Here is an 18,111-nt window from a genome sequence, read left to right on the forward strand (position 1 = left end):
AAGATGCCAATGCAGATTCAAATGCAGTGTTCCTTCCCTATGCCCGTAGTTGCTTCCATGAAAGACTTTCTGTTTTGCACCAATGCAAATGAACGCTTTACAACAGCATTTGGCTTTGCAAAACCCACACAGCCACCTTTTTTGCTTTCCCCTGCTGAGATGTGATTCATAATATTGATGCCATAAATCACTGTATCTCAGCAATGCCAAGCAGAGAGGGCATGTTACTAGGTGACTGAGATAAACAGCTGCATGTCAGGAAGGCATATCTGGGTGGGTGGGTGGGTGGGTGTACACACACACACACACACACACACACACACACACACAAATTTTAGGGCATGCTATGAATTAAGAAAATGATTTGCTTTTGCTAGAGATGAAATATCCTTGAGGGGTGTGTGTGTGGGTGGGCAGAAACACACTTTTTTTCTTTGCATTCAGTGGGAAGAAAGGTGTTAAAGGAGAAAGGATTTCACTCAAGACCTGATAGATTCTGGATTCATAGGTAGAACAAAAGATGCAGAGGAAGTGCAGAGGGAGAGACTCATTCAAATTTAATACCTTTGGAATGAGCTCTTTGGTCAGAAAATAACAATTTATGATGTTTGAGAAATTTGATGTTTGCACATTCCGATATGGTTCAGTGCCATAATAATTTCCTGTGCCTCCCTCTCCTCCCCAAACCCCCACCATTCTCCATCAATTAATGAGCAAAGAAATTGCATTCATACATTATCAAGAAGAGGAAAACAAGAAGATGAAATGCTAGAGATGGATATCCTTGGTCTCATTTCCTTCCGGACAACCTTCCGGGGCCACTTGTCCCTAGTGAGATTGTCCAGAGGCAAGAGTGGGCAGAGCAATGAGTATCAATTTTACCGATGTACAGTAGGCTAATTTTGCACACACTCACATACCCCTCACTATCCTCCAGCCATGCGAGCAAAAGGGATTTTCAGAGTTCAAGGACACATTTCAGTCAAGCAACACCATTCAAGGAGGAGGTGAATCAGGGCCAGGGGAGGGATGGATCAGGGGAGAGGGGGTGTTGTTGGGCGTGGCATGGGGAGTGTCCCAAGGATCAGACAAAGAGGATTGGATGACCATATTTGGCCACTGGACCTGAGGTTCCTCATTCCTGCCCTACCCTAACCTTCCCTGAATCTCCTTTTGGTATGATACCTACAGTCTGTTTGACCACCCCCTGGCAACTTTCCTTATGCTTTCCTGAACCTAGTTCTTCAGCTCTTTTACCCAGTTATAGCATCCTCATTCTGCCTCACTTCTTGACATCTGTTAGAAAATAACCCAGTTATTGTAAAATAACAACATTGAAATAGGATTGTATAGCAATTAAATTAGCCAAACAGGATCCCCAAAACGGACTTTGGAATCCTTGCTAATGAGCAGCATGATTCTGCACATGTCCTAGAACAAAGTATATTTCTTTGGTTTTGCTCTGAACAGTGAATGTAGTTCTGTTGCATGAGAATCAGAGAAAGCAGCGAATCGTCCTCCCATTAGGGAGTTAACACTAAATATCCTCTCCATAGTAGCTGCTGTACAGGGAAGTTCACCATAAGAGACAACATGCATAATGAGTCGCTGGATAATGTAAGTGCAAAGGACTGATTAAGTCCCTGAAACCCTCCCTGATTTAGTTATTAGTCAATTTTACAAAAGTAACAAATAAAATACCTTCCACTAGTAACTGAATTAACTCAATTAACTGAATTCTCATTGGTCAGAAACACCTCATAGTCCCCTGCCATGATAAAACAGGAAACTTGCATTTATTTTATTATTATTTATCACTGCATTTCTATCTTGCCTTTCCTCTAATGAGCTTAAAGTGGTCACATGGATCTCCCCTTCTCCATGTGAGTAGGTTAGGCTGAGAGTTAATGATTGGCCCAAGTTCACCAAATGAGCTTCTAGGTTGAGTAAGGATTTGAACCCTAGTTCCCCAGGTATAAATCTGGCCATTTCACCACACTTGATTCCTCTAGCATTTTGCTTGATCAATACATTTGTTTTTAAAAAGTCACTTTAGGCAAAACCTGGACAGTTGCCTAGTAGTAAGCCCCATTCTGCCCAGTGGAACTTATTTCTAAATAAACATTCAAAGTGCTGTGTTACACAATAGTAACCTAGGAATGCATGGTGTGACCTGAAAAAAGTCTTATGCAGATTAATTATTTGCTTCCTATAGAACAGGGGTCAACAAACTTTTTCAGCAGGGGGCTGGTCCATTGTCCCTCAAACCTTGTGGGGGGCCAGACTATATTTTTTTGGGGGAAATGAACTAATTCCTATGCCCCACAAATAACCCAGAGATGCATTTTAAATAAAAGGACACATTCTACTCATGTAAAAACACGCTGATTCCCGGGCCATCCATGGGCCGGATTTAGAAGGCGATTGGGCTGGATCCGGCCCCTGGGCCTTAGTTTGCCTATGCATGCTTTAGAATTTGTTGCCTATTTCATCCAGAAACCTCTAAATTTGCTTCCAATTTTACTTTGGGTGAATTCTGTGGCAACCTAAAGCAGACAGTGCTTTTTTCTGGGGATATTTGAGGGTAAGCAGTACCAGCACTTCCCCCCCTCCAAATGTTAAAAGTGTGGCACTTACTGTAACAACTTGAGTAGTGAGTTGAGTAGTGGTACCATTTTCTCCCTTAAGGGGGGAAAAAGCACTGAGAGCATCCATTCCCAATACTGGGTCCCCATATGTTGTTGGACGACAATTCCCAACTTCCTTCTTCCCTGACAATTGACAATGTTGGTTGGGGCTGATGGAACTTGTAGGGCAATAACATCTGGGGACCCAGGTTTGGGGAAACCTATCCTTTTCTACTTGATTTATCTATTTAACTTAAGAGGCCAGTCAGTGCTTTTTTCTGATGATGTTCCTCTTATTAAAAAGGGGCATGGTTTTATGAAAGTCAGAGTAGCTGAATCAGTGTTCATATCACCTGTAATCCACATGGGCACTTGACTTCACAAATTATAAAACAGGTCAAGGATTTAAATTTTGAATATCTAAGATTTTCTTTTAAAAAACAAAGCAAAAAAACTACATGTCAAATAGTACCATAGAATAGCTTACCTACTGACAAATTCTGCAGAACTTAAGAAGTTTGCATCAGTCAGAGACATATATTGATCCAATGAGAACTATTTTCTATCACTAGTCAAGATTTTCTGCCCCTTCATTTGACATAATCACTTTCTTATTATCTGATCACCAACAGCATTGCATAATCCTGTTGCACAGATGGCAGCTTCAAAGAATTTTGGTGAAGGAACTGTACTCATGAGGCAGAGAGAAGCTTAGCATTTTCCAACTGCAATTAAAAATTAGGAAATGCCTAAGGCTGATGGATTTTCTCTCATATTTCTAATCACTTGGATGTTTATTTTTCAAATAAAAAACACCCCAGGCACCTTAAAGACTAACACACTCATGGGCCAGATCCTACTTCATCAGGTGCATGAAATGTGCAGCTAACTAGGTTGATATATATGCATGTCAGTAGGGGGAGGGAGCGCAAGAGAGAGGAGCAGAGTCATAAATTGAGCTGATGAGATCAAGCAGTGCAAGACATAATGCAAGATGCATCATATTCCTATGGAGAGCACAAATGAATACATGAACCAAAATCCCACCAGAAGAGGTATTACTCACTACTCCCAGCTAGAGGCCCCTGGTGGTGAATTGGTATAGTGAGAATACCTAGGGATGTATCCATTGGTGACTTTGCTTTACTAGAAAGGGTTTCCACTAACAGAAATATTGGCACCTGATTTTCATCAATCTCCCATCTAGCTAACCTGGCTACTCTATCCCTCTGGCTGGTTGTGGTGATTGAAGGGAGCCAGACAGAGAGCAAGGTTGCTCTCCCAAATGTGGAAACAGCACTGATTACATTGTGCTTTCTTTTCTTTCCTTCTTTGTCTGATGTTATGACTCTCAGGTTAGCTTACAATTAAGAATTAAAAAAATAAATAGAAGCCATCATGTCAAAGCCATATTAAAACTGCTGTTCAGTTTAACAAAACAAGGCAGAAGCAGCCAAGTTCAGAAATCAAGGGAGGGAGGAATGAAAACTGCTACTAATACTAATACACATTTCAAGGTATTTTTAAAAGGCTTATCCTGGAGCAGTAAAGTCATATGACTAGTTGTCATGCAGGCCCTCCTTGGGGAGGCTGTTCCATAGATGACACACCATTAGGTATTCCCTTTCTCTGGTCACTATATTCCTAACCTGCTGGGTGGCATCACAGCCAGAGAAAGGGCTCCAAAATTGACCTCCAAGTATGACAGAGATGGGGAACGTTTTGAGCCCAAGGACCACCTTCCAGGGGCTACATGCCATTAGGGGGTGGGGCCCAAGGCAAAAGAGGGAATTAGAAGGGGTAAAAATGGATTGTGCAACAGACGTGTCTCTTATCTTTGTACACTAAGTTTCATTTCAGCTAAAGACAAGAGGCATTAAAGCAGCAGTACCTTATAGAGCTTGAAGACACATCAGGATCATGGGCAGTCACCTGGCCAATCACAGAGTTAATAGCAGCATTCTCATGTACTTCTAGTAGGTAACTTGGTGATGAAAAAATTGGAGGTTCATCAGCATCCTCTATGACAATTTTCACTGTTGCAGTATCCTTGAAGGGTCCCACACTGATGAAACGTGGATCAATATGCACATTACTTGCTTCTACCTTCAGAGTATAGGATCTTTTTGTCTCAAAGTCCAGCGGCTGTTAAGAATGACAAAGACAAATGCCTTTCACTAATGACCACAGCAGCAAGAACTAGCAAAAGGATGGAAGTGTTATGCATTTAAAACCTAATCACTGAGTTATAATGCAATCTCTTTCCGCTTCCTTTGAACTGGGCTATAAATGTCCTAGGCATGTATTGATGTCTCTGTATCCCCCCCCCCATTTGTGGTTCCTTTTCTGCTTTATAAAATATAAAACTAAGCACACACAAATAAACACATACATACACTATCTTGCCATGAGTGCAGTCACTATTCTGCTTAGCCAAAAATAATAATGTTACTGCCAATGGCCTGGATTGCATATTAATCACACACCTCATCAGTATTCTGCTTGTTGGAGATAAGGAGGAAAGAAAAAAGTATGCAAGCTTATATATTTTGATATTTGCAAAGGCGGCGGGGGGGGAGCCATGCAGAATTGGAGGGTTTGGAGAGACAGTGCTGAGAATAATTTAGGTATAATCGTAAGAAAAAATACCAATATTTTCATTCAGATTAATCCAAGGATAGCCAGTGTGGTCTCCTCTAGATATCGGACTACATCTCCCATTATTCCTGGCTAATAGTTCTGCTGACTGGGTTGGATGGGAGTTGTAGTCCAAGAACACTGGTGGAGGGGACAATGTTGGCTAACCCTGGGTTAAGCTGAATTTATGAGAAAATTTGCACCTGGAAACCATCAAGAAAGTTTTTCAGCTAGCTGCCATGTGCCTTTATTCTCTACTATAGAGAGAGATACACATGGAGTATGTGAGCATTTGCAAGCCTAGAATTCAACCAGCTTTCCCTTAACTTTTGGCTGATTTGTTCATGTAAAACCTATGTTCCCTACAATCTGTATTTGCTTTTGCTTCTGGCTTAATTCCACACAAGCAATGTTTACACAGGGCAAAAATGGGAAGCTCAGTGTCTCCTGCTGAGTTACAGTCATTCAGTTTAGATGCACAGGGACACAGGATGTTTATATGAGTCAAACCATTGGACAATCTAGCACAGCAACGTCTACATTGACTGGCAATGGCTCTCCAATATTTCAGATGGGGGTTTTTCGCAGCTATACCAAGAGACGTTGGTGACTGATTCTGCGTGTTTCTGCATGCAAAATATGTGCTCAACCACTGAACTATGGCCTTTACCAAAAACATTCAAAAGGACACAAACACAATTTGATTTGATATATTGATAGGCCACTTCTCATAGTAACATACTCTCTTGAGTATTCCATGACAAAATAAGTGAATACAATTGCATCAACCATTCCAAATACTAAAAAAAACCCTACACATCAAGAATAAAAGAAACATCCATCCCAGACATTTAAAATGAAGACCTAAAGTGTTGTGGTCAGATAAAGCTCACTTTCCAGTTGAGAAAGCTCAGTTGGAAATGAGATGTATTGTTCAATCTAACTAAGGATTAGAAACTTTTTCAGCTCAGGGACCTCATTCACTTCTAGGCAGGGGCACCAAGTAGGGAAGGGGACAACCTCCCCTATTTTAAATGAAGGGGCTGGGCCCCTGAAAGTTCCATGGCAGTTATGTGCAAAAGCCACAGGGCATGCTCTGTGTCATGCACACACACTACAGAGTGTCTGCATGCCCCGTGGTGTGTGTACATGATGTCAGCACACCCCACGGCATGAGTGTGGCATGCATGCATGTCCTACAGTGTGTTGGCATCACTAGCACACACCGTGGGTGGCGCTGATGTTGCACACACACAGTATGCTGATGTCACGGAGGCAAGGTGGCACGGCGGCACGCATGCTTCTAGACAACCTCTGGAGCCCACATGCCAGTAATGAGTGGGGCTAGAGACAAAGGTGTGCTGTGCAATGAATGATACTTCTCACACATCCCTCTTTAACCTTGAGGTTTAAGCAAGAGTCAATATGAAAGTTCAGGGTCACATTTCATCCAAGCAAATTACACTCAAGGGGGGCACAGAGCAGGACTGGTGAGGGATATGGCCTGGGCAAAAAGGGTGTGTACCTGGGAATAGTCAAGGGCCAAATAGAGAAGATTTTGTGAGAAACCTCTCTATTTGTGAGATGGGACTTTGGTTTTTTTCTGTCTCTTTTCTATATTTTAATGTTTGTTTAGATTAGTTTGTTTTTTATTTCAATGCTGTATGACTCAATAAAAATTAAAAAAGTAAAACTGGCAGGTAAGTCCTCCCCCCCAAAAAACCCCCAAACCATATAAAAATGAGGGTTTTTTATTTTTTAAAAAAGATCTTAAATCACCAACTTTATGATCACCCAGGAATCATATCTGTAAAAGTTCAAGAGCATCTACACGTGTGGGTTCAAAGTCTAACCTACTGATGCTTCACAATGATTAAAATTTCAAAGTTGCAAATTTGTCAGGCTTTGGAAAGATATGTAAATTTGCATTACAATGTCCCATAGAAAGGAACAAAGAGATGGAGAGAAAATGACACAGAAGCTGAAATCTGCAATGCAAATACAAAGAGCACAAATAGAAATCACCGAACTCTTTCAGGAAGTCTCTGGAAGCTTAAATATATATTCTTACTTTCAAAAATTGTGTTGATTTTTTTCAGACACGAATCTCGCTCTAATGGAACTTTGCCATTTTTAGTAAACATGACAAGCACTCGCTTCTATGTCGACTCAGAAATTACTAAGCTTTTGTACCTATGAATAGGTGGCTGTAAATCAGCATATTCACAATTTGCCAATCACGCATCCTGTATCATTTTAGCCATTTCAAATTCAGCTGGCAAAATGATACTAGCCCAGAGCATTTGTCAGCCTAGTTCTCTGAACAACAAATTCAAAATCCGTTCTGCTTTCTTTCTCTCTCTCTCTCTCTCTCTCTCTCTCTCTCTCTCTCTCTCTCTGTGTGTGTGTGTGTGCTATTTTTATTTTGAAATTAAAATCAAGTGACAAATATGTAAATGCTATGGCACGAGGTAGCTGGTGACTATGGCACTGTGGCACTTCAGACCTCTCTATGTGGCTATGAGGACTGTCTAAGACCACACCCATTTCCCCATGCCACATCCCTTGCTGGTTCCACTCTGCCCCTTTCATGAGTGCTTTTGCCTGTTAAAATAGGAGCGTGTACCGTGATTACCTCTGGGGAGGATACAGATATACAGTATGTCTGCATATGTGTGTGTGTATGTGTGTACACACAGAAACTTCTGACTTAGGCAAAGGTAGAATGTAGGCAATTGTAAGGTAAAGATAAGTTAAAGGACCGCTGGATGGTTAAATCCAGCCTAAGGTGACTATGGGGTGTGGCGCTCATTTCGCTTAAGTTTGAGGCGTTTGTTCACAGACAATTTTTGGCGTCATGTGGCCAGCATGACTAAACTGCTTCTGGTGCAATGGAACACCATGACAGAATCCAGAGCACACGGAAACACTGTTTACTTTCCCGCCACAGCAGTACCTACTTATTTACTCGCACTGGTGTGCTTTTGAACTGCTAGGTCGGCAGAAGCTGGGACAGAGCAACGGGAGCTCACACCGTCATGTGCATTCGAATGGCCGATCTTCCAATCGGCAAGCTCAAGGGCTCAGTGGTTTAGGCAGTTGTAAAGCAGTAAGGGTCACATCTGTTTCTCTGCCCCCTTTAGCCTCTGACCTCACTCACTACTGGAATGCAGCCCTTGAATGGTTGTCCATGAAGAAATGCAGCTCTTAGATTGAAAATGGTCCCACACCCCCAGTATCAACCCAGATAGTGTTTATAAGAGAAGCATGTTTTGGCCCAAGGGAGCCTGAAGCATCTCTGAGGCCTTCAATGGAGTATGGTGGAGCAAAAAAATGACCTGAAAAATCTCTACTTTTTTATCCGCTAAGCTACACCTGTGCTCTTTTCCACCTGTGCTCCAGCTAAGGTGACTAAGGATGAGAAAGAGAAGGAATACAGATCAGAGGTTGTGCAGTGTTAACAGTTAAAAGAAATGAAAACTATTCTCTTTCTTGCAGATATCTGAAAGCCCATGTGGGATAGCATAAACATTAGGAAGAACCTTCTGATAGTAAGAGTATGAAATCCAAGAGAGCCCCTGCCAGTCAGTGTATATAGTATTGAGCTAGATGAACCAATGGACTGACTCGGTATAAGTCAACTTCTTATGCTCCTATATATGGGGTACTGGGAAACAGGACATGGGATACTTCCATCCTAACCAATGCCTTCCAAATTTTCACAGCACAATATGTTAGAACTCATTTGTTCAATGCCAAAATCCACAAACTCAGTCTTTCAGTTGCCATTTACCTTTCTCAATCTAATAATGCCTTCTTGAGTCTGGGAGTCCGAAGTGATTTCAAATATATCCACTCCATCTCCTTCAATAACGTCATAGGATGACTTAGCATTCTCACCAATATCCAGGTCATTTGCTTTCACCCTTCCTATTGGTTCACCAATACTAATGTCTTCCAATACTGAGAAATGATACAAACCTGGGAGAAAGAGAGAAGAAGAGAGGTGAATAAAAACAAACAAACAATTGGACATTTAATTGGGCAATAGTCTCTTTCCCTCCTGTTCTGAGAGAGACGCCCATCTGAAATCCTGGAGAGCAAATGCCAGTCACTGTAGACAGTACGTATCTCAGTAGGTCAAAGACCTGACTCAATAAAAGGCAGATTTCTATCTTCCTATGCATTTGACACGTATATTTATGGGATTGCTGTCCATTCTTGTAACACCCTCTTACAACATTTTACTGGGTTTCTATGGTTTATCTATGCCAGGAATATCAGGGCTTAATCCAAAGGTTGTCATCTAGCCTATTTACTGTGGACAATAGGTGGCCAAGCCTTAGAGTCTTCTTCAGTGACAAGGGAGGGTAGATAAAGGTGTGAGATGTCAGTCTCTGTGCTTTGTAGACAATATGATGCCTCTAGATTGGCCAGGTCTGGTAGAAGCAGGTCTTCTGTCTTTGCCTAATTGGAAAAGCAGAGCTTCTTATGGCCCTAGAGTCGGGCTCTGGAGCTTCCTCCCAATGCTAATAGCTGTTTCTGAGAACGGTTTTTAATCAGGTCCACAGCAGTGCAGGAACCGATTAAGTTCTCCCTCCCTCCCTGCAGTGATCCTATAATTAGAAAATCTGACATACCTAACTCTATTTGCATTTTTAAACACCTGCACCCTACACGTTAATTGCATTTAACTTCATATATTCTTAAAAGAGGGGAAGTTATATATTGAAAAACAAAAAATGACAAACTGAACAATTCACCCCTTTTTACACAACCCTAAAACACAGTTCATATCTGTCAGAGGCTCAGGAGCAGAAGAGCAGGGGAGAGAGCAGATAGAGAGCGGAGGAGAGGAATCAGAGGGGAGCGTAGGGGAATATGACAGTGGACCGAGAGATTCCATGAGCTTCTCCAGCGAATCAGAAGATTCCCAGGAGAGGGCGCCTATGGTAAGGGCGAGGCGAATCCCAGAGGGGACGATCCATAAACAAGGAACCAGAGGGGAGTCCCAAAGGAGCAGCGGAGGAGTAGGGCCAGTTTCCCCACCAGAGCACAGTGGGGGGGAAGAGTCACGTGAGTCAGGACCAGCTTCTCCTCCATCGGGGAGTGGGGAGACGGAGGGAAGGCCAGGTCCAGCTAGCCTCCCCGAAAGGGGGAGCAGTGACACAAGTGTAACGGTCAGAAGGAAAGTGGGAGGCTGCGCGCGCGCGCCAAGTTCAAATGTGGAGGAGCGCGGGACAGCAGAAAACCCGGATTGGGAGCCAGGTCCTAAAGCCCGAAAGAGGGGGGGGGAGGAGTCGGGAGAATCAGCGTCGGAAGAATCTCGGAGGGCAGAGACTCCGACTAGCAGAAGGACCCAGAGAAAGAAGGAACAGAGGAAGAGGTGGAGTAAAGCTAGAATCTTAAGCTGGTGTCAGGGGGGCGGAGATTCAGATGGGACTTCTACGGTCTGACGGATAGATGTAGCGTTGCGCGCTGCACGTCTGGAAATGAGACTGAACTTCAATAAAGACTTTTAAACTTGAGCAAGAAGCAGCGTTGGTCTTGTGTGAGCTGGGACCTTGGGCAGCGCTGACAATATCTAAATAATTAGTTTGTATACACACTGAAGTGGAGAAATTCCAAAAGTTTCTGATATCAATACAAAGGTAGATGGTAAAATAATAATATATTATGCCATTTATCCAGCGCATGAACCAAGACTCTACTGGACACACTGCACCTGTCATTGAGTAATGTCACTTCATATCTACTTTGGCCCTAATAAAGTGTTCTTCAAGCTTGGGTCCATACATGTGGAATGCACATCATCCAGCCCAATGGTCAAGGATGATGGGAGATGTAGTCCTCTCACATCTGAAGACCCAAGGTTGAAGAGCAGTGCCCTAAAAGGTATTGTAATAAAAGTTCACTAAGTGCATACAACAAATTCAATAATCAATAGAATAACTAAAGTGGCTAGCAAACAGAGGTCAGCAGAGAAACTATGTATAGCTGAATAATAATAAGAAGAAGAATATGGTCTTTAGAGCAGGTATGGGGAACCTTTGGCCCTCCAGATGTTACTGAACTACAACTGTCATAAGCCGCAGCAAGCATGGTCAATGGCCCAGGATTATGGGAGTTGTAGTTTAGCAGTATCTTGAGGGCCAAAGATATCCCACACCTGTTTTACACTTTAGAACTCCTTCCCGTGACATATCAGATGGGCACCATCTTTACCATACTTTCTGCACCTACTGCAGACTCTCATTTTTCAACAAACCTTTCAGCTTGCTATTTTAAGTTTAGTCTGTAGCTATACTGGATTTGAAATTGTTTTTATATGTGAAATTGTTTTAAAGATGTATATAAATTGTGTGTGTGTGTGTGTGTGTGTCCAATTGCGTGAGTGTAGCACTCTGAGAGGTTTCCTAAGATATGAATCTTACATGAAATATGATAAATAAATAAACAGTACAATTTTATAATTAGAATCTGATTGTGGTCTTTCAGAATGCATATTCTCTGATCAAAATGTTTCCTTAATTATGCTTAACTTCTAGTTAGCTGGTTGTTATATGGGTGCTTTTACACTTTTGGTTCATAATAATAGAATTATATGTTTTTCGTTTTTGTTTCAAAAACTCAGTAATATAAAAAGTAAGGAGATGCTAAAATCTTGGGGAAAATTCCATGAGGGGAATTTCAGAAGCATCCTTTAATAGAGCTTTCATAAAGCTTGCAAAAATGTCTTGGGGTTGTTTTTGCACATTCCTAATTCAAATCCTAGGAAGTCACCCTTAACTGGCTTAAATTGGGTTCCAACAGAGTATTTTACATTACATCTCAGATTTCTCATTACTTAGGGAAAGAATCAAATTGCTCATTCTAATGACATCTCTCTCTGACTTTTAGTAATGATCTGGAAGCCAGCAAAGCATGGCTAACCTCTGGCTCCTGAGCACATCTACAGACGGTCTAATTATGCATGCTTCTTGGTAATTCACTTGTTTCAGCCATGGCTAAGAGGTGAAATTATCAGTTTCAGGACTACTTATCACTGAAACCAATCAGATAAAATCCATGCATACCTGATGAGTCAGAGAGTCTTAAATAGGGGCAATGGGAGCTGTAGTCTTCATTTTTATTTTTATTTTACTCCTTCAGGGGCAGAATGTGTTGGTGTCATGTTATAGCGTAATTGTGGTAACTATTTGCATAGATTATGGTCAGCTATGAACCTGTGAATGATTACAAAGTTTGTGTGCTTAGAATGAATATTTTTTTTAGGAAAATGAGTTTAGCATGCGCAGCTTACAAATGTAAAAAAGAGGGTCCATTATCCAGGAGCTGACAGTCTGCTTACTAATCAGTTATGCTCCATTCTAGCTATAGAAACTGCTCTGAGAAGGGAGATTTTCTGGAAGTGCTTTCTCCTTCTCCCTCTCTTCTTCTAATGGGCTAGAAGAAAGTTGGAGTAGCTGAGAGTGTTTCCATTTCTGAATGAGGAATGTAAGAAACGAGTGAGTGTGATCCATATCTACAATGACAGAGGGAGAGAATTACATCCTAGAAGGAATAATGGACTCAGAAATCTGCAGGCAACAATCTTGTGCCCATTACTGAATCAGTGAGCACAACACTCAGAACTGGTTCATAATTTTCCCAGCCTTGCTTTAATTTTGGGAGATACGTGGGCATCAGAGGGAAGGGTCTTAGTTGCAGAGTATCTGCTTTGCATGCAGTAGATTGCCAACATCTCCAAGTAGGGCTGGGACTGTCCCCCATCTGAAACCCCAGAAAGTCACTGCAGATGACACTTAGCTAGATGGTTAAATGGTCTTTCTCAATCCAAAACAGCTTCCATGTTCCTAACTGGAAAGCAAGACATCAAGGATCCAGCCATTTAGGATCATTTCAGTGTGCTGCTATGGGATTTAGTTAGAGGCCCCTCTGATTAACATTTTATCTTGGAATTATAATACACAATCTGCTGGTATCCCTATACATGCATACATGTTCATGTGCGCACAAACATGGAAGAGATAATAATAATAATAATAATAATAATAATAATAATAATAATAATAAAAATAAAAATAATAATAATAATAAAAATAAAAATAAAAATAAAAATAAAAATAAAACAACTTTTATTTGTATCCTGCCCTCCCCGAACGAAACCGGGCTCAGGGCTGCTAACATCAAATATATAACATTGGTATAAAATCAAACAATAATTAAATTACCTCCTAAAAACAAGTCAGGATCAAATTAAAATCTAATTAGATGGCTTTCCACAGGATTAGGGTTGGGAACAGTAAATGCTCATCAGGCCCAACTGTTTACTCTGTTCTTATATGGGCCTGTGAGAATGCTGGAAGGCCTCTTTCATACTAGTTCTTATACAGAAAGAGAAGCAGAGTCAGGCTGAGCCCTGACCAAAGGCCTGGCGAAACAGCTTCGTCTTGCAGGCCCTGCAGAAAGATGTCAAATCCTGCAGGGCCCTGATTTCTTGTGGCAGAGCATTCCAACAGGCGATGCAAGCCTAATCTCCCTGAGGCTCGGGATCTCCAAGATGCAGACCGTTAGGTCCTCCGTGGAGCATACCAGGAGAGGCGGTCCTGTAGGTACGAGGGTCCTAGAGTTAGAGGGTTCTAACTCTCAGATAATATCCATGGGCTGTCTATGTATGTCAACAAACCTACCAGCCAAGACATTATATTTTGTGTAATTTAAGATGGTGGGCATTCAGTGTAGATGAGGGATGAGCTTGGCTCCCTCAAAAGCACCTAGGGGCCTAGAAGGGAGGAAATTAGTAAGAAGTCAGGTCAGTAAGAGGTCTATCAAATCCCTTGGGTCCATTGGCCACTGCCCAACCTGACTGAACACTGACACTGGGCCTGAGTTCTTGGCTTGAAAAATAATTAAAATACATTTGAAATGCATGTTTTGAAAGAAAATGCATTTATAATACACATTTCAATATACATCTCTATGGAATATTTAAATGAAAAATTCTAACACTTTACTGTGGAAACAGGATGGGTGAACTTTTGGGCTGGGGTTTGAAGAATGGCACAAACAAGAAACAGATTTACATACATCTGCTTCATGATTTTTTTTTTATGAACATATGCTCTTCTGTTTGAGTTCGAACAATTTTAATTGTTCTACTTGTTTATAATTATAACTGTTCTAAATGTACACGATCAGGACATGACACTTTCTGAAAAACTAGAAGGTAAAAAAACTTAATAAACTTTTATAGTGGCTTGCCGGCCAGCACACAAACCAAGACACTACTGGACAAACTGTACTTCTACATTCCATAATACAGTGGTACCTGGGGTTACATATGCTTCAGGTTACATACGCTTGAGGTTACAGACTCCACTAACCCAGAGATAGTACCTCGGGTTAAGAACTTTGCTTCAGGATGAGAACAGAAATCGTGCTCCGGCGGTGCGGCGGCAGCAGGAGGCCCCATTAGCTAAAGTGGTGCTTCAGGTTAAGAACAGTTTCAGGTTAACTAAGAACGGACCTCCGGAACGAATTAAGTACTTAACCTGAGGTACCACTGTATAGCGTTGTGTTAACATTATGCTTAGTATTGATATTAGTAACTTTCAGGTTCTCTTCACTTCAGTGCTTGTATTAACTTTATTGTTGTTGTTTACATCCTTTGAATTGGGGGAAAGAGGGGGAATGTTCAGTTTGTATATTTTCCCCAATATATTTTAATAACAATAATTTTAAATGCATCCTTTGTTTCTATAAGTGCATTTTATATTGTTCTAAGCTGCCCTGGGACCTTTATAGTGAAGGGCGAATAAGATATAAGAAATAAATATGTGTAGGGAAGCAAAGAGAAAACAACTAGATGCAACTTTTCATACTGTCAGAAAAGGTCAAAGCAAGCCTGACACACTCCTTTTTTGTAAATCTCCTTGAAGGTAATTTTCCCTTTGGGACAACTCAAAAAAATTACACCCTGCAAGGCCATTTGGAGCCTTAAAATACAATTGATTTCTTCATAGTTCTCCCTCCCTCTACTTTGTACTCTGTGGCCATTATGCCTTTTCTGTGGTGCTTACTGCAGAAAACTAACATATTATGGACCACAAAACAGAACATCAGTTTACTCTGTAATTTATTCTTTGTTATGCATTTTTGAGGATGAAGCATAAATAAATATGGCACTAATTGACAAACCCTGAAATCATTTATAAGAAAGTGTGTGAGCAATTGAATGATGTAGTAACAATTCATACAAGAATCCACATGTAACACAGCAGTCTTAAATTGTTTAACTGGGCATTTTCTTAATGCAATCAAAAGAGGCATTGTAAATCACATGCATGTAACCCATTGTTTTGAAAAAGGAAAAAGATTTAGAACAAGGAATGTAATGACAAAGGTCAGTCACATTTTAAGTACACGACAACCTAAGAAGACCCTATTACCTGCAAACAAAGTTCTTGTCTAGTCTAGCATTCTGTCCTCACAATGGCCCCAGACTGGCAGTTACAGTCCAAAACATCTGGAGAGCACCAAGTTGGTGAAGGCTGATCTAAGGCATCCATCAGGTGTGTGCCTGTGGCAGATCAACACCTGGTTTATTTGGGGCCAGGGATTTGGCACCCATAGACCCCCCTGGGTGACCTTTCTCCCCCATCCTTTCTGTTTTTGACTTGTCCTTTAAAAGCATGGACATCAGCATCTATTGTAAATTTGGAACTAACTTTGAGACCTCTCTCTGAACTACTTCCTCCTCTGCTAAACATCACTGCAGCAGTGTCTAAAGAAGGGTGGGAGGTGTGTTGGCAAATCACTCTCTGAAGCACCTCCTACCCATTTTGGAAAGGGAGCTAGTGTTTGGGTAAGCTGTAAGTAGAGGAGCGGAGTGAACTGTGAGGAGGGAGGTGGGGCATTTTGTGAGGGTATGGGGTTGGGTGAGGTGTAAAGAGATGTGGCTGGCCACGTTGGGGGGAAGTGGGTAGCAAAGGGCTGGGAGGTGGTGAGTAGGAAGGGTTGCGTGGCGATTCCTGCCCCCTCCAACAGATGGAGTAAATAAAGACACCGGACACCAGAATTTAGGTGAATGGGCGAAAATGGCCACAACTTTATTGATTACAGGTAAGAGCGGTATTGGCTTTAGGCATTGGCCCTAACAGACTATCCGGTCTAACCGGGAAGGGGTTAAACACCACCAGGGGGAGCCCCCGAGATGCACATCCCTAGGCGCTCCCCAAGGGGTTACAGCTCGGGAGCGCGCTTTAGGCCCTAGCCTCCGTAGGTTTTGGGCGAGGCAACGCCCCCCGGAGTCCTTTAACGAACTACCCTTCAAGATTTGGGGGAGGTGATGGCGTTCCTCCCCCCTGACTTCATTTGCATAACAATACCCCTGCCAATGCCTAACCGCCAAAACCAGGAGTTGTGACGTTTTGCTACGAGGTAGGCGAAAAAACCAAGTGGCTTCAAAATACAGCCAATTTGCCAAATGGAAAAACTCCTACCAGGCCCCTTGCGGTGACCAGCCGAAGCCCATAGCAAAGTCCGAATGCAAACCTAGAGGGCGGGTGGGTGGGAAGCCGCAGCTGCTGTAGGAAAGAAAAGGGGCGAGCCAGGGCTGCCCTGACCTTAAGAGCACCTGGTAAGCCCGCCCCCTAGCGCCAGCCGATTGGCTGGCGCTGAGGGCGATGAATATTGATGAGATAGGGGAATCCCTGAGTCCCGCGGGGCTGACGCCAGCCCCGCGAGATTGTAGTTGGGGGCGTGACCCCACAACTCCCCCCCCCTTGAGGTCAGGAGTGGCTTTGGAAAGCAAGAAAGGACAGCAGGTCCTAGTATTTTTATTTTGGCCCTCAGTAAGTTTCAAATCACCACAGAAGCAACACTGAAGTCTACCTACTCCATGGTTTAGGCCTTATTGGTTGGCGCAAGACTGGCAAAACTTTTTCACCACAAGGGCCACATTCCCTTATGAGCAGCTTTCCAAAGGCTGTGTGCCATTGGTGGGTGGGGCCAAGGGCAGCAGAGGGCGGAGCAATGAATTTAATTTTTACATTTGATAAAGTAGGCTAGTGAGTACAAGCATTTGCTTGTCTCCTTCTCTCCTTCATCCTGCAGTCAAGAGACATTATCAAAGTTTAGAATCATAGAACTGTATAGTAGGAAGGGACCACAATGATCATCTAGTCCATCCCCTTCAATGCAGGAATCTTTTGTCCAATGTGGGGCTCAAATCCATGACCGTGAGATTAAGAGTCTCATGCTCTATCAGCTGAACTCTACCAACTGTGCTATCCACTGACATATTCTAGCCAGGCAAAAACACTCGTTTACCCCTGAGTTAGCCTGAGGTCATAATCATGACAATGTGTGAATGATTCCTCCCTCTCTTTAATCTTCTGAAAATAGCAGGTAGGTGATGGTGGGAATTTGGATCAGGAATATGGCAAGTGAGTGAGGGGTTAACCATTTTGGCAATAAAATTTAACAATACCCTAACCCAACCCTTTTGGGGCTGATATATATATATCCATACAATTAACACATAGGGAAACAGTACAGTGGAAAGTGGTAACTACTCCATTATATGCCTCACAGTCTCAATCTGAACTGTATCACACTGTGGCAATTTGTAAAATTTTAACAAGACTGAAGATAAATTCAGAAATCTGGCATTGCTTCTTGTTTGCTATTGAGCTTGTCTAGAGTTTGCAAAGGACCCTGTCCAGGGTCCTGATGCTTGTCTATCGTAAGTTTCTTTGAGTGCCCTTCCATAAATCATTGCATTTCTAAGACTGCAGGTGCTCTGTAGGTGTCCTTCCTTCACGGGGCATTGAATCCTTTGCAC

General features: G+C 42.2%; 1 protein-coding gene across 4 annotated transcripts in view; it reads right to left on the reverse strand.

Annotated features, from left to right (window-relative positions):
* The window catches only part of LOC128419203 (cadherin-8), a 230,619-nt gene that overhangs the window by 67,327 nt on the left and 145,181 nt on the right, over positions 1-18,111 (reverse strand). For all 4 annotated transcript variants that reach the window (XM_053399626.1, XM_053399624.1, XM_053399625.1 and 1 more), the window contains exons 6-7: positions 9,058-9,245; positions 4,519-4,772 (exon numbers count right to left, since the gene is read on the reverse strand). In XM_053399626.1, coding sequence (XP_053255601.1) covers positions 4,519-4,772; positions 9,058-9,245 — 442 coding nt within the window. The remainder of the gene's footprint in view (positions 1-4,518; positions 4,773-9,057; positions 9,246-18,111) is intronic.

This window comes from Podarcis raffonei, chromosome 8, assembly GCF_027172205.1.
Source record: "Podarcis raffonei isolate rPodRaf1 chromosome 8, rPodRaf1.pri, whole genome shotgun sequence".
In the NCBI taxonomy this organism is placed as follows: Eukaryota; Metazoa; Chordata; class Lepidosauria; order Squamata; family Lacertidae; genus Podarcis; species Podarcis raffonei.